The sequence below is a fragment of the Muscardinus avellanarius genome (genome assembly GCF_963383645.1).
Source record: "Muscardinus avellanarius genome assembly, chromosome: 12".
NCBI classification, from domain to species: domain Eukaryota; kingdom Metazoa; phylum Chordata; class Mammalia; order Rodentia; family Gliridae; genus Muscardinus; species Muscardinus avellanarius.
Window position 1 is genome coordinate 41,257,036 of NC_137798.1, and position 21,607 is coordinate 41,278,642.

The following is a 21,607-nucleotide window of genomic DNA, read 5'->3' on the forward strand; positions in this document are numbered from 1 at the left end:
GCAAATTTCTTATTTCAAGGAAAACTTATATGTTAATCACTAGAAGATCTAAAACAAACTTAAAAGCACTGTGGGTTAATTCTAATGCAAATTCTATGACCAGCTTGCTATCTGAAATGTAAACTCATTAGATCTATTTTTATATTTATCTACGTCAATACTAAATTACTAGTAGGCCCCCAAAGAAAACAACCAAATGCAAGAACAGCATTCTAAACTGAAATCTTCACTATAATAACCTACTGCTATGTTAAAATGAAAACAACAATGGATAAATACAAATAGTTTAGAATAAAAGATGACACCTATATCAGGAAGAATTTTCAGAATGAGTTGTATAAATATTTTATCCTCTTTTTCTTAATTATATGTGTGTATATCTGTTTGGTGATAAGAGAAAACACAAAGAATGCATATCATAAATATTTCTAATTGAGGGTCAACAATGTGTATCCTTAACTAAATTTATTATAATCAACTTATTAATTGTATACTGTTTTAGAGTACAATGTTATTAAGATTTTCAAGGATACTTTGGAAGAACAGAACATTTTCTATTGTGAATTTAAAACATTTACATCTTTTGTACTTACAATAGTACTTTTAAAATTAACTTTTCGAGACTTCCGGGAAGATGGCGACCGAGAAAAGTGGGGCTTAAGAGTCCCGCTAACAACCAATCTCCATTACCACAAAAAGAGCGCCTTTCATAGCCAGAAAACACCATCACCAGAAAAACAAAAAAACCACCAGGCTCCAGAGAGAGAGCGGACTGAGAACAGAGCTCAGGGCCACAGAGGAGACACACGCGCCCGAGGACGCGGCAGCAGCGCCATACTGCCGGCGGCAGCGGCGAACTCAGCGGACGGCTACAGCAAGCCAGGTGAGCCGCTGCGGAACAGCCAGGCGGGATCTTTCGGCGCAGACAGCATTTAAAGCTCCCAGTGGCTGAGCTCAGCACACGCTGCAGGGATTCAGAGTGGAAATCAAAACCAGAGAAGAAAAAATACGCCAGCCTCATGGCCGAGGGCGTGGCAGAGGCGCCATATTGCCACCGGCGGCGGCAGCAGCAGCAGTGAATTCACCGAGTCCAGTACAGCTACATCTGCGTACTCAAGAACAGTGAGTCAAATTGCGGGCCACAGAGGAGAAATCCCAGTATTGTGCCTCCTGGGACTTGACCCAGTGAGGGAGTGGTGGTGGCAGAGATATCACACCATAGGAGAGCGTGCAACCTGGCACCCCCCATAGTTTAAAGCAGCCTCTATCGACTCCCTGGGTCGGAGACTCTGTGATACAACCCAGTAAAGGAGTAGTAGGGTCTGAGATAATACAGACTCGAGATCCAGAGCACCTTAAGTGAAGCCATAGTGACCCAAGGGAAGAACCCAGAGAAGGCACAAACCTCCGAAATCATGGGAAAGAGGAATAACACTGAAGTAATGAATGTGCACAACCCCACAACATCAGAACCTGATAAAACAGAAAATCAGAGATTTCTAGAAGATCAAATCAGGAAAATAACTGTAGAAATAATAGAGGTGCTTCGAAAAGAACTCAGAGAGAGCCAAAAAGAGATAAAGGATGCAATTAATGAAGTAAAGGCCTCAATTCAAAGCACAAACAACCGACTAGACCACATGGAGAACAGAATCTCGCTCTTAGAAGATGAGCAATCCAAAAATGAATGCATAGTTTCTAATCTAGAAAAAGATATCCGACAGCAGGAATCTGACATTGAAGAAATATGGGCCCATCTTAAGAGAGCTAACCTAAGAATAATTGGAATAGAGGAGGGAAAAGAAAGTGATACCAAAGGGATCAACAATCTCTTCAAGGAAGTAATAGCAGAAAATTTTCCAAATATAGAGCAAGAGGTTGATACACAGATCCAGGAAACTTATAGAACTCCCTTTAGACAGGATCGGAGAAGAGGATCCCCACGCCATATAATTGTCAAAATGACCAATGTGGAAGCCAAGCAGAGAATCTTAAAGGCAACAAAAACAAAGGGCCAAGTGACATTCAGAGGCAAACCAATTAGAATCACTCCAGACTTCCCAAACCAAGTCATGAGAGCCAGAAGGGCTTGGAGTAACATATTCCAAACTCTGAAAGAAAACAACTTCCAGCCAAAAATTTCCTATCCAGCAAAACTTTCTATCAAATTAGATGGAGAAATAAGAAGCTTCCATGACAAACAGAAACTGAAGGAATTTATGTCTTCAAAACCAGTGCTAGAGAAAATACTCAAAGAGATTAACTACAAAGAAGAAATAGGTAACACTCACCAGAACCAGAGAAACAAGAGTTTCCACCCAACAGACAACTAAGATTGGTTATCTGTGGAGATTCATTATTTATGTTAGTCTTTTACCTATCTCTAAATTGTATTGTTTGCCTTTATTGTTGTTAATTTTTAGGATTTCTAGTTGGAATATTAATATACCTTCAGATATAGCATTTGGAAATATTTTATCCAATTCTATTAGTAACTTTTAACTCTGTTTACATTGTCTTTGGATATACAATATTTTCTTTTATTTTTTAGGGAGTTTGTATATTCTTCTGTTGCCTGTGCCATTGAAATCATATCCAAGAAATCACTGCCAATTTCAATGTTGTGAGGTTTTATGACCCAGATTTTCTCCTAAAAGTTTATAGTCTTAAGATTTATATTTAGGTCTTTTATCTAGTTTGAGTTAATACTTGTATGTGGGATTAGGTAAGGGTCCAATTTTATTCTTTTCCATGTAATTATTATTTTTCAACAATATTTAGTTAAAAGATTATTATTTCCACCACCAAATCTTTGTGGAAACCTTGTCAAAAATAACTTGACAATATAGGGAAGAATTTAGCTCTAGGCTTTTATTTAACTCCAATGGTCTATATATCTGCCTTTAGAACAGTACTACACTGTTTCAATTATTGTATCTTTATATGGTTTGAAATCAGAAAATATACATCTTCTAGCTTTGTTTTTGCTTCGAGATTGTTTTGGGTATCTAGAGTCCATATTCCATATCAGGATAGATTTTTTTCTGAAAAATAAATATATGATAGTTTCACCTAAAAAAAAGAAAAAAATATTCTCTGGTAAGAAAGAAAGCAAAAAGAAATATTGAAATGTTATCTTTAAGTCATCAAAAGCTTGGTATCAGACAAATGAAACTGTTATGTGAGATTATCATTTTTAATTTTGGATAAATTGCTATAATACTAGATGTCAACCACTAAGCCAAGCATGGGAGGGAGGGATGGGGAGAGAATGGGGTGGGGATCGGGTGGGGGCTGACTGGGCGATGTGTGCATGTATGTCTACAAAAGTTTGTATCCCACTATGATGTATGAATACAGTGCACCAATAAAATAAAATTAAAAAAAAAATTAACTTTTCGATATATACAAAAATCCTGGCCTCTATATAATTGAAAGATTTAATGGTTATTTTATTTTTAAACTGACCTATACGTATTTTAAATATTTGTATTTTTTAACTGACCTATATAAGTTTGAAGTATTTAAAGGTTATTTTATTTTTAAAATAGAGCTGTAAACTGATGCACCTGTAAAACTGCCTGGGTACCAGCTTGTATGTTTTGTTCTGTGGTTTCCTCAGAGCTACTATGTAGAACATCTTGGTAGGAGCCATTTTTTACCCAACTGGAATTTCGAACATGCTCGGCAATATTGGTCCCACTTTCCTAAAACAAAATATCAAGATTTAGTATTTCATTAATAAGAATACTATAACAGGCTACGTAAGTTAAAAGGTAAATGAAATTGTTAGATCCCATTATTAAACAGGTTTCTTCCTCTCAAAATAGATGATTTTTATGATTACAAAAGCAATGAGTATTCATTATGAAAATATTTAACAAAAATATAAAGTTAAAAATTATCCATAATGACTAGTCAGAATACTATTTCAGATATAGAGACATTTTTCTATGTATCTAATGTATAAACCTCCTTTGCATATTCTCATACATTAAAGAATGGGGTTATAGTACCTAAGAGGATTTTTTTGTTTGTTTTTTGTTTGGTTGGTTGGTTTTTTGCGGGTCTGGGAATGCAACCCAAGGGCATTTGACCTCCGAGCTACACCCCCTGCCCTAATTTTTATTCCTTACTTTGAAACAGGGTTTTAGTAAGTTGCAGAGGGCCTCACTAAAGTAGCTGAGGCTGTCCTCCAAGTCTCAGCCTCCCGAATGCTGAGATTACAAGCGTGCACCACCACACCCGGCCCTAAGAGTTTTTTAAAAGATAAAATTCTACTTTAAATTAAATGCCAGAATATATATAACTTTTTTGTAAAAAAAAAAAAAGAAAAGAAAAGAAAAGAAAAAAGAAAAGAAAATAGCTTATGCTTGTCCTACTTAAGAATAGTAAATTTCCAGCTGGGCATGGTGACACAGGCTTGTAATCTCAGTACTTGAAAGACTGAGATGTGAGGATCACAGGTTGGAGATCAGCCGCAGCTACTTAGTGAGGACCCTCACAACTTGGTAACTTTCTTTACAAAATAAGAATAAAAAACAGAGCTGGGGGTGTAGTTCAATGGTAGAATGCCCCTAGGTTCAATCCCCAGTATCACACAAAAAAACAGTAAATTCCCTTTTTGAGGGGTACTGGGGCATTCAACCTCTGAACTACAGCCCCAGCCCAATTTTTTTTTTTTTTTTTTTTTTTGGTGGTACTGGGGATGGAACCCAGAGGCTTTCTACCTCTGGGCTATACTCCCAGACCTATTTTATATTTTATTTGGAAACAGGATCTTACTAAGTTGCTGAGAACCTCACTAAGTAGCTGTGGATGGCTTTAAACCTGTACCATCCTCCTGTCTCAGCTTCCCAAGCACAGGGATAACAAGCCTGCACCACCACCGCGCCTGGTTCCAATTTTTTATTCTTCATTTTTTAACAAGGTCAGACTAAGTTGTAGAAGGCCTCACTAAGTACCTTCTGCTTCTTGGACTACCTTCTGCTTCTTGGACAACCTATCCTGTGACTGAGGCTCAACAACCAAAGAATAAGAATTCATTTAGGTTTAAGGAATAAATGGGACCCGCATGCCACTTGTATAAGTCTCTTCTAACCCCACCAGAGTGAATACACTCATTTTTCTTATCACATATGAGCTTATTTTTTTTTTATCAAGTCAGAAAGCTTCACATTCTTCAATCAAAAGTATACAGGGAAGGATTCAGAACATTTTGGTTTGTGCCAGGGAGCCACTCATACAGTAAAGCAGGCACTACACCCAGGAAAGGGAGAATTTTAATTTGGTAATCATCCCCTAAAGTATGGCCTGTATCACACATTTTTATGTAGTACAGTGCTGTTTTAAATATGATAGCATCTAACTGATTTAGAAAACAACTTAAAAAATCAGAATACATGCTGGGTGTGGTGGCGCATGCTTGTAATCCCCGTGCTTGGGAGGCAGAGACAGGAGGATCGCACAGGTTCAAAGTCAGCCTAGCTGGCTTAAGAGACCCTGTTTCCAAATAAAAACATAAAAAATAGGTCTGGGAGTGTAGCCCGGAGGTAGAAGGGTTTCCAGGAACCCCAGTACCACCAAAAAAAAAAAAAAAAAATCAGAATACAACTTCAATATTAACTTTTTAAAACTTGTGACATCACAGAGCTTTGCAATAGGGTACTGAGGTTAACTATTGTTATGTTATTTAAATTACAAAATATATTAAAAGATATCCTTACCTTTTGTGGTAACATATTTTCATGAAACCCTAACCTATTAAACTTATAACATAAATCTTATCATGTTACCTCTTCTCTTTTTTCTCCTTCTTCCATTGAAATGTCATGGTCTACAACATTTTCAATGCAAGGTACAGCTGAAGAAGTGGTGACAATTTCTTCAGGCTCTTGCATAAACAAAGGTTTTTCCTCTTGCTGGATCCATTCTTGATATACTTTTACCACTTTTCTCATAGCTGCTGCTTCACAAATTGGTAATAAAAATGCCTAGTGAAATGAAAAATCAGAATGTAGAAGTGATACCTTTTCCTTTGCCATAAACCATATTTGTGGGGTTTTTTTTGATGTTGTTGTTGGTTGTTTTAGTAGCAGTGGGGACTGAACTCAGGGGCATTCTAATCTCTGAACTACATTCCAACTCCTATTTTTTATTTTTTACTTTGAAACAGGGTTATCACTAGGTTGCTGAGGATCTGGCTAACTTGCTAAGGCTAGCCTTGAACCTAAGTCTGTCTCAGTCTCCCAAGTACTGGAATTATAGGCATGTCCCCACCATGCCTGGCATATTAACAATTTTTAAAGTTCCTAAATTCATTTTCACAAATAGCCTTTGTCTCCAGATAATTTGTAAATATACTAAAAGAGAAACGTTTAAAATAGATAGCTAGTGACTAAAAGTGAAAGGAACAAAGATTTACTTCAACTGTACCAACCACAGAATCCTATTTCTTATTTCACAAAATTATGTTCTTATAAAGGTCAATGTAAACACAATTTTTATAATAAATTACATTTTATAACTTATATTTTATTTTTAGAATTATTACTAACCTACATTTTGATGAAGTATTTTAATTTAAAAATAAAAATTAAGACTATACAGTCTTAAAAAATATCTAACCAGGCAGCTTAGCTTTTCTAAGTATATAAGGAAAAAGCCAAAACTTTTATATTTTATTTTATATAAAATCAAGTTCTATGATTTAATAAGGCAGAACAGTTAAAAATTTTATTTAAGGTGGGGCGTGGTTGCACGCACTTGTAATCCCAGCATTTGGAAGGCTGAGACAGGAGGACCTGGGTTCTCAGACAACCTCAACTACTTAGTGAGGCCCCTTGCAACTCAGTGAGACCTGGTTTCAAATTAAAGAATAAAAAATAGGGCTGGGGTGTAGCTCAGAGGTAGAATGCTCCTGGGTTCCATCCCCAGTACTGCAAAAAAGAAAAAAAATCTCATTTATTCTTTGCTTCGGGTATTTTCTAAGCTGTTTTAACATTATAAAAAAAAAAATCAAATATTTTCCTAAACACAAAATACTACATTCCTACAGCAAAATGATTCAATTTAAAAGGTGCAAAATAAAACTACTAATACTTTTTTTTTTTTTTTTTTGTGGTAGTGGGGTTCCTGGAAGCCCGTCTACCTCCGGGCTATACTTTATTATAGGGTTGTTTTTTTGTTTTTTTTTTGAAACAGGGTCTCTTAAGCCAGCGCGGCTGGCTTTGAACCTGCGTGATCCTCCGGTCTCTGCCTCCCAAGCGCGGGGATTACAAGCTTGCGCCAGCACGCCCGACAAACTAATAATACTCTTAAGCGCAGTACTCACAGTCCTCTCCTAATGCATATTTGTGTTTATACTTTTATTTTACTTTTTATTTACAAGTAGAAATAGAATTAAATTACTTCTGTATCTTCCTTTTGAAACTGCTACCTGTTAATATATCTATGCAAGAATCATAAAAAAGAAACAAAATAAAAACAATGGACAAATAAATACTAATAGGAAGTGAAAAGGAAGAATATGAAAGTAAATGCCTCTTAGAGTAAAAATATTAGAGGAGGCTATAAAAATCTTTACATCAGTAAATTCTCAGAAGAATGGGAATGAATATTTCATATGACCCAGCTATACCACTCGTGGGCACCAAAAAGAACTGAAACTAGACTGTTATAGTAATATATGCATTATCTATGTTCATAGTTGCACAATTCACTGGTAAATTCACAATTAATAGATGCCTAACTATGGAACCAGTCAAGATTGTCAGTCAAAAGATTAATGAAGACGGCTGTGGTGGTGCACGCTTGTAATCCAAGTACTTGGGATGCTGAGACAGGAGAAGCACAGGTGCACAGCCAGCCTCATCTACTTAGTGAGGCCCTCCCAGTTAGGACACCTGTTTCAAAATAAAGAATAAAAACTAGGACTAGGGGTATAGCTTGGAGGTGGAATGCCCCTGGGTTCCATCCCAGACCTCCCCACAAAAAAAGATGAATGGATTACAAAATTATGGGATATACACATAATGTAATTCTATTCAGCCATATAGAACAAAATTATGTCTTTTGCAGGAAAAATACATACTAAGTGGCATTCATCAGTCAAAAAAGTGAAAGTCAGATGCTTTCCCTCATATGTGGAAATTAGGGAGAAACTGGGACACAGGAAGAACTCTACAGAAAAGAGGAGAGACCTTAGTGGAGTGAAGAAGGGGATCTAACTGAGGTAGATGGGAGCAAGGAGAAGACTTGAAGAAGGAAACTTTAATGGACATGATGGAGGAACTGAGGTGGGAAGTGGGGGATGAGTTGATAAGTGCTGTGAGCATATATGCCTCTATCACCCTGAACTTCATCATGACATATGACTATAATGTACCAATTAAGAAAATCTAAAAATGAATACAATAATCAAATTCCTAGAAAAAATTCTCAAACTGACTCAGGAACTGGAAAACCTGAATCATTCTATACCCTTTAAAATTTCTAACAACTATGGAAACCAAGATCTGTATGTGTTAGTGCCAGATCTACCACTTACTTACTTGCTTTAAGACTTGAATGACCCCTCAGTTACAGAACTCTATGATACTTACCTAAGTTAAGTCCTTTGCCATAAACAGCAATTGTTTTAGAAATAGAGTTAAAGCTGGGCGTGGTGGCGCATGCTTGTAATCCCCGCACTTGGGAGGCAGAGACAGGAGGATCATGCTGGTTCGAAGCCAGCCTCGCTGGCTTAAGAGACTCTGTTTACACATAAAAATGTTAAAAAATAGGTCTGAGAGTGTAGCCCGTGGAAGTGTATCCCAGAGGTAGAAGGGCTTCCAGGAACCCCAGTACCACCAAAAAAAAAAAAAAAAGAAAAAAAGAAATAGAGTTAAATAGCTGGGTGTTGGTGGTGCACTCTGTGCTTGGGAGGCAGAAACAGGAGGGATTGAACAGATTTGAACCCAGCCACGCTGACTTAAAAGACCCTGTTTCCAAATAAAAAGTATAAAACAAAAAATGGGTCTGGGAGTGTAGCCCGGAGGTAGAAGGGGTTCCAGGAACCCCAGTACTACCAAAAAAAAAAAAAAAAAAAAGAAAGAAAAAGAAATAGAATTAAATAGTTAAATATTTCTACTAGGTTTAGTTTCCACAAAATTTCTATGCGTTTGAGAATGTGCACGTTGGAATTTCTAGCTATCTTATGTGAAATCGTTTTTGTAATCTTTTCTTTCTCCTTGCAAGTAATATCTGTATTAAACAACTGTGTGTGTGTGTTTGGTACTGGGAGTAGAACCCAGAGGTATTCTACTTCTGAGCTACACCCTCAGCCTTATCTTTTTTTCTGTGTGTGTGTGTGTGTGTGTGTGTGTGTGTGTGTGTGTGTGTGTGTGTTACTGGGGTGGGAAGAACCCAGGGGCATTCCAACTCCAAGTGACAGCCCCAGCCCTATTTTTTATTCTTTATTTTTCAAACAGGATCTCACTGAGTTGCAGAGGGCCTCACTAAGTAGCTGAAGCTGTCCACAAACTGTAATCCTCCAGTCTCAGCCTCCCAAATGTTGGGATTACAAGAATGTGCCACCATGCCTGGCTCTGTTTTTTATTCTTTATTTTTAAACAGGGACTCACTAAGTTGCAGAAGGCCTCACTAAGTAGCTGATACTGTCTGCAAACTGCAATCCTCTCGTCACAGCCTTCCAAGTACTGGGATTACAAGCATGAGCCACCACACCGGGCTTAGCTTTAAATTCAGAATACTCTATCACTTTTTACTGATCATAGGAAGATAAAATAATTTTACTATGATTTATTAAGTGGCAGACAGAAAAATTTTAATCCATAGAGTAAGCAATTAAAATATTATTATAAGGCTAGGCACTTGTCTAACATACCCAAGTTCCTGGGTTTGATCCCCAACACCACAATCAATCAATTCTAACAGAAAAACCGAGGGAGAAGAAAATAGGCAGTAGAGATACAGCTCAGAGGTAGAGCAAATGATTAGCATACACAAACTCCTGGGTCAATCCCCAGGGTCCTCCCCCCCAGAAGAAATAGTTATTTAAGTAAAATATAAATTATGAAAAATATTAAAAGTTTAGATAAATTTTAAAACTAAATGTGAACTTTTAAAAAATCTTCATGAAGCTGAGTGTGGTGGTGCACACTTGTAATCCCCGCACTTGGGAGGCTGAGACAGGAGGATCGCGCAGGTTCAAAGCCAGCCTCAGCTGGCTTAAGAGACCCTGTTTCCAAATAAAATATAAAATAGGTCTGGGAGTGTAGCCCTGAGGTAGAAGGCCCCTGGGTTCATCCCCAGTACCACCCCAAAAAAAAATCCTCCTGAAAAAGAAATTTTAAATAGAAATATTAAATAAGTAAAAATCAATATATTCAATATAAATGACAAAAATCCTCGTAACAACTTTAAAATACTAAGAGGTACTTTACCTGACGAAATATCTCGGTAACAAAGTTTACATTACTTCTTTTAGATGAAAACACTCTGCGAACTATTTCAATGTCTGTTAGATGTTCTTCATCAATGCTACAGAGACTAGATGAGCTAGGTTCTCGCTCTGTGAGAGTGCTTGTATTGGAATGAGACTGTTCTGGCTCTGTAGTTCTGTCTGCTTTATCAGTATTATCATTTTTGTTTTCTTCTCTTGATACCAAACTAGCAGCTGCTCTCTAAAATAAAAACAAAAGGGAAGAATATCATGATCACTTCACTGGGAATTTTGTCTTTAGGAAATAATAGCAGAATTCAAAGCATTCCACAGTAATCTAACAGCACTGTTTAAAACCCAAGCATTTGAAAACATAAGTACAAGCAGAGAGTTTTAGTTGGTGTTCATTCAAAATAATTAAGTGGTAATGCAAATAACATTATTTGAGGTAACTAATCATCTACCCACCTATAACTAAATTAAGTAACTTGCTCAAGTTACTGATTAAAGCTAGGCGAAAATAATTTAAGCAGAGGAAGCTCAGGTCTTCAATAATAAGTAAATAACTTATAAGTAAATAACATTGAACTATTTACCTAATAATGATGACTACGTTTTTAAGAAACTTCTGAAGTAAACGAATAGCACAAAACAAATTTATGACAGAAAAAGTAGAAATAATACTAACAGAAAATCTTAGAAATTTTGAGAGAAAATTCTATATTCTAATAACAAAATTTTTGAGACTGAAGATCAAACCTAACTCCAAAAAAAAGTCTTAAGGTGGTGATAAGTAAATTACTACCATTATATGATAGGAACAGCACAATTCTGTGATATGAGTTACTTTCTTGTCATCCACAAAATAAGAATATAATATCCAGGCACGGTGGTACACACCTGTAAATCCCAGTACTTGGGAGGTTGAGACAGAAGCACTGGTTTGAGTACAGCCTCAGCAACATAGAAAGACTGTAAAGCAACCAAGCAAGATCTTGTTTCCCAACAAAAAATAAAAAGGGCCCGGGGCGGGGGGTTGAAGATCAGAAGTAGAATGCCCTTGGATTCAATCACACACACAGTCAAGTGTGTTGGTGCATGCCTGTAATCCCAGTACTTGGGAGGCTAAAACAGGAGGACTGCAGGCTCAAGACTAGCCACAGCAACTTAGTGAGACCCTATTTCAAAATAAAACTGGGCTGGGAGACAGAATGCCTCTGGGTTCAATGCTCAGTATAGCACGCATACATACACACAAAGAACTTAAATATGCCTTTATGTTGAGCACATGCCTTTAAACACACACACACACACACACACACACACACACACACACACACACACACACAGTTTAAATATGTTTCATGCCAGTCACAGTGAGAAAATGAACCAAGGTAACAGGTTTGAAGCCAGCCTCAGCAATTTAGCAAGACCCTGAACAACTTAGTGAAAGCCTATTTCAAAAAATAAATAAAAGCCAGGTGTGGTGGCAGGCACTTGTAATCCCAGCATTTGGGAGGCTGAGATAGGAGGATTGTGGTTCACAGAGAGCCTAAGCTATTTAGTGAGGCCCTCTGCAACTCAGTGAAACCTTATTTCAAAATAAAAAAAAATAGTGCTAGAGTGTAGCTACAAGGTAATTTGTCCCTGGGTTCTACCTCCAGTACTGTAAAAATAAACAAACAAACAAATAAATAAATAGGGCTCAGGGTGTACCTTCAAGGTAGAATGTCCCTGGGTTCAATGTCCTCAGTATCAATGAATAAATATGTCGTCATGATCAAAAAAGTCTCTCATTTTCTAATATCAAAAAACAGTTCTGCTTTACAGTCTTTGCGTTTAATATTTCTTTGTAAAAAATTTGGAATAAAGTTTTCAGCAAAACATATCATGTAGGCTGCCACTGATATATAAAAATCTACGAGGAATAAAAGTCAAATCTTCTGAACTCTAATGAGCTAAAAACTTCAAAACTCCATCCTATTTTTTAAAATATTTAAGAAGTTAAGCCGGGTGTGGTGGCGCACGCTTGTAATCCCAGCATTTGGGAGGCTGAGACAGGAGAATGGCAATTCGCAGACAGCCTCAGCCACTCAGGCCCTTTGCTACTCAGTGAGACCCTATTTCAAAATAAAGAATGAAAAATAGGACTGGGATGTGGCTCAGAGGTAGAATGCCCCTGGGTTCCATCACCAGTACTGAAAAAAATAAAAAATTAAGGTATATAAAGATACACACATTTTTTTTGGGGGGGGGGGTGTGTCTGGGGATGGAACCCAGGGGCATTCAACCTCTGAGCTATACCACCTGCCCTATTTTTTATTCTTTATTTTGAAACCGGGTTTCACTGAGTTGCAGAGGGCCTCACTAAGTAGCTGAGGCTGTCCGTGAACCACAATCCTCTGGTCTCAGCCTCCTGAATGCTGGGATTACAATCGTGCGCCACCACGCCTGGCAGATACACACATTTTTTAAAAAAGTAAAACTGGCCGGGCATGGTGGCGCACGCTTGTAATCCCCGCGCTTGGGAGGCAGAGACAGGAGGATTGCGCAGGTTCGAAGCCAGCTGCGCGCGCTGGCTTAGGAGACCCTGTTTCCAAATAAAAATGTAAAAATAGGTCTGGGAGTGTAGTCCGGAGATAGAAGGGCTTCCAGGAACCCCAGTACCACCAAAAAAAAAAAAAAAAAAAGTAAAACTGAATGAAGAAACCTAAAAAAAGGCAAATACAAATAGTAAAAATACCATGGTAAAAACAAGTTAAAAAAATACACAATAGGGAAAATTAGGTGAAAAGGAAGAATGAAGAAGAGGTAAGCTATTTAAGTAAAAAAAAAAAACAAAATTTTAAGCACAGTTCCTCTACTACAGCTGTATAGTTTTATATCACATGTCAAGATTCAGTGTCTTTGTTAAAAAAAAGGGGGGGGGGATAAGTGGGGACACGACTTTATACTGTATGTGACTCTGTGTGTGTGTGGGTGGGGGAGAGTACTGGGGATGGAATGCAGGGACTTTCTACCTCTGGGCTACACTCCCAAACCTATTTTATATTTGGAAACAGGGTCTCATTAAGTTGCTGAGAGCCTAAGTAGCTGTGGCTGGCTTTGAACCTGTGCAATCCTCATGTCTCAGCCTCCTAAGTACTGGGATTACAAGCATGTGCCACAAGGCCCAGCTTGGGCTACGACTTTGACTTTGTCTGTCTCTCTCTCTCTCTCTCTCTCTCTCTCTCTCTCTCTCTCTCTCTCTCTCTTTCTTTCTTTCTTTCTTTGTGGTACTGGGGTTCCTGGAAAGTCTTCTACCTCCGGGCTACACTCCCCGACCTATTTTATATTTTTTATTTGGAAAGAGGGTCTCTTAAGCCAGCGCAGCCGGTTTCGAACCAGCGCGATCCTCCTGTCTCCACCTCCCAAGCGCGGGGATTACAAGCGTGCGCCACCACACCCGGCATTGGGCTATGACTTTAAATTTGCATTCTGTAAAAGCCTGGACATTGAAAAGGGTTCATTTTCATTGTCCAACCATTTGATTGTAGCTCTTTCCACTTGCAAACTTTTTTGTTGTTTTTTTTAATTGGTACTTGGAATTGAACCCAGGAAATTCTATCTTTGACCTACACTCCAGCCTATTTTATTTTTTTTTTATTCATTTATTCATTTATTTATTTTTCAGTACTGGGGATGGAATCTAGGAACATTTTACCTCCGAGCTACACCCCCAGCCCTCATTTTTATTCTTTAATTTGAAACAGGGTCTCACTGAGTTGCAAAGGGCCTCACTAAGTAGTAGCTGAGGCTGTCCGTGAACCGCGATCCTCCTGTCTCAGCCTCCTGAATGCTGGGATTACAAGCATGCGCCACCATGCTGGTTCCTTTTTATTTTAAAACAGGGTCTTGCTATGTCACTGAGACTCTCGCTAAGCTGCTGATTCTGGCCTCAAATCTACAATCATCCTATCTCAGCCTCTATTTGTAAAAATTTATTTCTACAATTCAGAATAGTTTTAGTCCTAAACAGTAGTCTTCCCTTATTTGTGATTTTGCTTTTAATGGCTTCATTTACCTACTCAACAATGATCTGAAAGTATTAAATGCAAAATCCCAGAAAAAATAATTCATAAGCTTTAACTTTTATTACAGCACATTGGTATAAATGGTTCATTTTAATATTAGCTATTATTGTTAATATCTTACTGTGCTAAATTTACCAGTTAAACTTTATTATAGGTATATATGAACAGGAAAAAACACAACAGAAATATGTGCAATTTTAGGAATCCACTGGGGGGCTTAGAATGTATTTCCTGTGGAAAAGAGGGAACTACTAGCTAAGCATATTGCCACACATCTGTAATCCCTGTACTTGAAAGGCTGAGACAGGATTGCAGGTTAGTAATTTAGCAAGACCCTGTTTCAAAACTAAAAAATAAAATAGGGCTGAGGGTATAGTTTGGAGATAGAATCCCCCTAGATTCTATCCCCAATAATATAACAAAACACGACACAGAGAATAATACTGACCAAAAATAAAAAAACAAAATAAATTAGAAGCTGAGACTGATATACAATTAAAGTTCTGTATCCTCCATGTTTTAGTATTTATAAACAAAATATTACTTCAGTAACTTGTACAAGTAAAATATCACTATTGTTTTATTTTAAATGGGCTGTACACCTAAGGCCATTAAAATCAGTTAATTAAATTGCAAGAGTGATTTCTGACTAAAACAAGCTTGTCTAATTTATACATTACCTGAATATTCTTTGGCAAGACTTCACCTTCCATCCCAGGAATATGAGGTCCTGTATGTGGTTTTGGCTCCAGCCAGAAAGAAACTAGCCAACGAATGACAATGACACGAGCTTTAATGAAAGGCTCCTTTGTACAATAAATTGCCTCACTGGTTTCAGCATCCTTCTTTATCAAGACATAATGTGGCTTTGGTCTCATCTGAGGAATATCTATACAAAATGAAAGGAAAACAAAAATAAAAATAAAAAGGAATTAGGCTTAGATATACATAATTTTTTTTGGTGGTACTGGGGTTCCTGGAAGCCCTTCTACTGCTGGGCTACACTCCCAGACCTATTTTATATTTTTTTATTTGAAAACAAGGTCTCCTAAGCCAGCAACGCTGGCTCCGAACCAGCGCGATCCTTCTGTCTCTGCCTCCCAAGGGTGGGGATTACAAGCGTGTGCCACCACGCCCGGCAAAATATATATATACACACACACACACACACATTTTTAAGCATTTGTAAAAGCACTGTGATGTTATTCTAATTTTAAATGTAGCTTTAGTTAAAAAATAATATTTTAAAATTTGCTAGATGTTGAGCCGGGAGTGGTGGTGCATGCTTGTAATCCCAGCATTTGGGAGGCTGAGACCAGAGGATCGCGGTTTGTGGACAGTCTCAGCTACTTAGTGAGGCCCTCTGCAACTCAGTAAAACCCAGTTTCAAAATAAAGAATAAAATATAGGGCAGGGGGTGTAGCTTGGAGGTCAAATGCCCCTGGGTACCACCCCCAGACCCACAAAAAAAAAAAAATTTTTTTTTCTAGATGTTAACCTAGAAGAATGGACCATATCCAGGCTAATATATGGAATATGTTGTTTTGCAAAATATTTTCTAAAGGTTTAATGAATCCTGCCTAAGTATAAAGAAGCTTCCAGAACTACTTATTATTAATGAAAGTTCACTTCACTTAAAAATTAAACAGAACTGGGTGAAGTGGCATATGCTTGTAATCTCAGTACCTGGGAGGCCTAGACAAGAGGATCACAGGTCATGGCTAGCCTCAATTACTTAGTGAGGCCCTCTACAACTCAGTGAGACCCTGATTCAAAATAAAGAATAAAAAATGGGATTCAGGGTGTAGGTGAGATGTAGAATACCCCCTGGTTTAATCCCCATTTACACACACACAAACACACACACAAAATTTCATATTTTACAAAGTATGAAGTTTTGCCTAAGCCTATTAGTTGCCTAAACATGGCATTAAGAAGCACCTTTCTACAAAACAGACCTTTTATTCTTTTTGCTGGGTCTGGGGATGGAACCCAGGGGTATTCGACCTCTGAGCTACACCCCCAACCCTATTTATTCTCTATTTTGAAATAGGGTCTATCTACTAATGTATTAAGTATACGGCAGAGGTCTGTTTCTAACCCAGGATTTGTTCCCAAGTTTCTACCTTCATGGATCCAAAAAATATCTTGGCAAAGTCATTAACTTTTGGACAAGTTATCAAAATATACAATAATGTAAGTATTCATCTAATATTTTAGTGATACTAATACTTGATTGAACCCTTGAGAAAGATTAAGAAAGTTTAAAATACAGTCTAAGGACCATACCAAACATTAGAGTCATTTTTATTTTCAATAACAAATATTTCTGGTATAAAGAAATATTACCCATAGAAAATGAGTAAGATTCAAAATATAAGTTTAAAAATGAAATTTTCTCAGCCATACTTTGTGGCGCACTCTTGTAATTCCAGTGCTTAGGAGCCTGAGAAGGGAAGATTTTCAACTTCATGGCCAGCCTCAGCTATTTAGTGATGCCTTCTGCAACTTAGTGAGACCCTCTTTCAAAATAAAAAATAAAAAGCTGGGCGTGGTGGTGCATGCTTGTAATCCCAGCACTTGGGAGGTGGAGACAGGAGGATCGCACAGGTTCAAAGCTAGCCTTGCTGATTTAGGAGACCCTGTTTCCAAATAAAAAATATAAAAATAGGTCTGGGAGTGTATTCCAGAGGTAGAAGGGTTTCCAGGAACCCCAGAACCACCAAAAATAAATAAATAAATAAATAAAGCTGAAGTTGTAGCTTGAAGGTAGAATGCCAGTGGATTCCAGCCGAGTACTGCAAAAAAGTAAAAAATGAAATAAAATAAAATAAACTCTTCTCAATGAAAATTTCCTATTACTATTAATTCATCTTCAGTATAAATCTGGGTATAGTATTTCTACAAATCAACACAAAGAGTAAATGTGGCCAACTTCCTCTTAAGTAACAAACTTTACACTGAGAGACATTTTATTCTTATGTGTGATCTTTTAAAAAAATTTCTAACATTACCTACCAAGCACAGGATGATACAAACTGTTCTCCTTGCAGATGTTTGGGAAAATATAAGGTAAGTAGTATTTCTTAAAATGTGAAAACAAAAATGAAAATCCCCTTTCTTGATTTTCTTTGTTCTTCCATTCTAAACTCTTTACCTAAAAATAAACAATATAGTTAGAATTATTCTAGGAGAAAGAATTTCTTAAATATAATTTTATGAATGGGGGCTGGAGGGAGAGGCACCAAGTATAGTTTAAATGTATAACATTTATGTTCAATAAAAAATTTGTTTAAAATAATATATAATTTTATGCTTTTGTAAACAAGCAGATTATAATATGCTGAACTATTACAACATGAAGATTATAACATACAGCAGGTCAAGCCTTTAAAACTGGTTTAATAGCCGGGCGTGGTGGCGCACGCTTGTAATCCCTGCACTTGGGAGGCTGAGACAAGAGGATCACACAGGTTCACAGCCAGCCTCAGCTACTTAGTGAGGCTCTCAGCAACTTAGTGAGACCCTATTTCCAAATAAAGTATAAAATAGGGCTGGGAGTAGAGACTGGAGGTAGAAAAGCCCCTGGGTTCCACCTCCAGTAACACCAAAAAATAAAAAAATTTAAATTAAATTAAAAATTAAAATTAAAAATAAAAATAAAACTGCTTTAATAGCATCATTACATACATCTTATTTCAGAAATCTTAGAAATAAAATGTACTCTGAAAAACTTAGCTTGGCTCTAGTAATGAAAAAGATCCTAATGTTCTTTCTCCTCTGCCCTTTCCTGTATAATGAAAGACAGATATTACAGGCATATAAAATAGGTATGGGGGGGCTGTGGGGGGTGTCTGTGTATGTTTGTGTGTGTGTTTCAGAGACAGAACACATGAGAGAACACTGGCAGTAATCAAATGAAGATAATAAAACCAAATAAAGATACCTAAAGGAAAGAAAATTACAGACCAATAACCCTTATTAAACAGAGATGCAAAAATTCTAAACAAAATACTAGCTATACACATTCGATATCAAGAGAATTGTACACCACGACCAAGTTGGTTTCCTCTTAGAAAAGCAAGGCTGCTTCAACATACGCAAATCAACACACGTTATTCACCACATAAATAGAACTGAGAACAAAAACCACATGATCATATCAATAAATGCTGAAAAAGCATGTGACAAAATCCAACACCCATTCATGTTAAAAACACTACAGAAGCCAGGCGTGGTGGCGCATGCTTGTATTCCCCACACTTGGGAGACTGAGACAGGAGGATCACACGCAGGTTCAAAGCCAGACTCACTGGCTTAAGAGACCATTTCCAAATAAAAATATAAAATAGGTCTGGAAGTGTAGCCTGGAAGTAGAAATAGGTCTGGGAGTGTAGCCTGGAAGTAGAAGGGTTCCATCCCCAGTACCACCAAAAAAAAAAACCTACAGAAAATTGTAATAGAAGGAACATATTTCAACATCATTAAAGCAATATACAACAAAGCCAAAGCCAACATCATATTAAATGGGGAGAAACTGCAAGAATTTCCTCTAAAATCAGGAACAAGGATGCCCACTATCACCACTCCTTTTCAATATAGTCCTCAAGACTCTTGCCACACCAATAAGAGGATATCAAAGGAATTCAAATAGAAAAAAAGGAATTACAATTATCCTTATTTGCAGATGACATGATCTTTTATCTAGAAGACCCAAAGAACTCAACCAAAAGACTACTGGAGCTGATTAACCAATTCAGCAAAATAGCAGAATAACAAAGTCAACCTAAAGAAATCAGTAGCTCTACTATTTGTCAACCATGAATCCCAAGAGAAAGAAATACAGAAAACAATTCCATTCACAAAAACTTCAAAATCAATAAAAAACCTAGGAATAAAACTAAGCAAAGAGGTAAAAGACCTCTACAATAAAAATTATAAAACACTAAAGAAAGAAATTGAAGAAGACCTTGGAAGATGGAAAGATCACCCTTGCTCATGGATAGGCAAAACAATTATCACCAAAATGGCCATTCTGCCAAAAGTGATCTACAGATTCAATGCAATTCCTATCAAAATACCAACAACATTCTTCATAGACCTAGAAAAATCAGTCATGAATTTCATATGGAGAAAGAAAAGACCCAGAATAGCCAAAGACCCAGAATAGCCAAAGCAATTCTCAGCAATAAGAACCATACAGGAGGCATCACAATCCCTGACTTCAAATTATACTACAGAGCAATAGTAGTAAAAACAGCATGGTATTAGCACAAAAACAGGCATATAGACCAATGGAACAGAATAGCAGATAAAGAAACAAACCCCCACACTTAAAAGTCAATTTCAAAGTCAATTGATCTTTGACAAAGGGGCCAAACTCATATGCTGGAGAAAAGACAGCCTTTTCAACAAATGGTACTGGGAGAACTAGCTATCCATTTGTAGAAAGATGGAACTAAATCCTTACCTCTCACTGTGCACAGGAATCAACTCTAGATGGACTAAAGACTTGGAAATTAGACCAGAGATTGTGAAGTTATTAGAGGAAGTCATAGACTCAACACTCCAATATATAGGCACAGGCAGTAACTTTCTAAACAAGACCTCCAAAGCACAGGCAATTAAAATAAGAATTAACAAGTGGGATGGCATCAAACTCAAATGTTTGTGCTCATTAAAGGAAACCATCAAGAACCTAAACAGAAAGCCTAGAGAATGGGAGAATATTTTTACCTGCCACCATTCTGACAGAGGGCTAATATCCAGAATGTACAAAGAACTTGAAAGACTCTACACTAGCAAAACAAATAACCCAATCGAGAAATGGGCAAATGAATTGAATAGACACTTCACAAAAGTAGAGATACAAATGACTAATAAATAAATGAAAAAATGTTAAACATCAGTAGCCATCAGGGAGATGCAAATCAAAACTACACTGAGATTCCATCTAACCACAATCAGAGTGGCAAAAATAAAGAGGTCAAATAACAACATATGCTGGTGAGGATGTTGGGAAAAGAGGAACTCTTTTACATTGTTGGTGGGAGTACAAACCAGTTCAGCCACTATGGAGACCAGTGTGCAGATTCCTTAGAAAACTGGGAATGGATCCACCATATAATCTGGCTTTACCACTCCCAGATATCTTTCCAAAGGGGTTGAAATCAGAGAATTACAGTAACATATGCATACACATGTTCATAGCAGCACAATTCGTAATAGCCAAAATATGGAACTAACCTAGGTCTCCATCAACACATGAATGGATTGGAAACTTATGGAAAATACACACAATGGAATTTTACTCAGCAATAAAGAAGAACAAAATCATGTCGCTCACAAGAAGATGGAAAGACCTGGAGAACATTATGTTAAGTGAGATCAGCCAGGCACAAAGAGAGAAGGGACATATGTTTTCTCTAATATGCCCAAACTAGAGAGTATTAGGGATACCAGAGGGACTCCAGACAATGGAAGGAAACCCTCAGCAAAGCTAGAATGGAAGGATAGGAAAGAAAGAAGGCTGAGGTTGATTAATGGAGGAGCTAGACTCTAATATGTGCCTAAGTGTGAATGTAACATGGTCAACCTACACACTCATTGTTGAGAGGGAGTATAGGAAAGAGGGGGGGAGGACACCAAGCACTGTGTAAATACATTCACTGTGTGAATATTGCTTTATCAATATGATCCACATAAAAATTTTAAAAAAGAATTAAAATATGATACTTTAGAATGCCAACTTTGAGGATGTAAGGTTATCTTGGTGACAAAGTTCCAAAGCAGGCTTATTATAATATAGTTATTACCTTGAATATTGACTACCTGAAAAAAATGCAGATAATCAGAGCCTGTCAGGTAGCAGGCTACCCAGTAGAGGCTTAAAGCTTGAGAGGGATAAGGAGAATGTCCATGGTGTGTGGATGAGGAAGACAGGAGGAGGCAGAGTAGTATAATACACGGGTAAAGCACTCTAGAAAATAAGGAAGATCTCTAAATAGGGAGCTGATAAAGCCCAGAGTGGAGTACTGCAGCCCAGTGAGGTTAAGGAGAACAAATACAGAGCAGAGATATGGTGGTAATG

General features: G+C 37.3%; 1 protein-coding gene across 3 annotated transcripts in view; it reads right to left on the reverse strand.

Annotated features, from left to right (window-relative positions):
* RALGAPA1 (Ral GTPase activating protein catalytic subunit alpha 1) overlaps window positions 1-21,607 on the reverse strand; it is a gene marked incomplete at both ends in the record, with an annotated part of 259,063 nt that overhangs the window by 183,466 nt on the left and 53,990 nt on the right. For all 3 annotated transcript variants that reach the window (XM_080708297.1, XM_080708295.1, XM_080708296.1), the window contains 5 exons: window positions 3,570-3,707; window positions 5,796-5,993; window positions 10,446-10,685; window positions 15,198-15,406; window positions 17,536-17,674. In XM_080708297.1, the coding sequence (XP_080564423.1) occupies window positions 3,570-3,707; window positions 5,796-5,993; window positions 10,446-10,685; window positions 15,198-15,406; window positions 17,536-17,674 (924 nt within the window). The remainder of the gene's footprint in view (window positions 1-3,569; window positions 3,708-5,795; window positions 5,994-10,445; window positions 10,686-15,197; window positions 15,407-17,535; window positions 17,675-21,607) is intronic.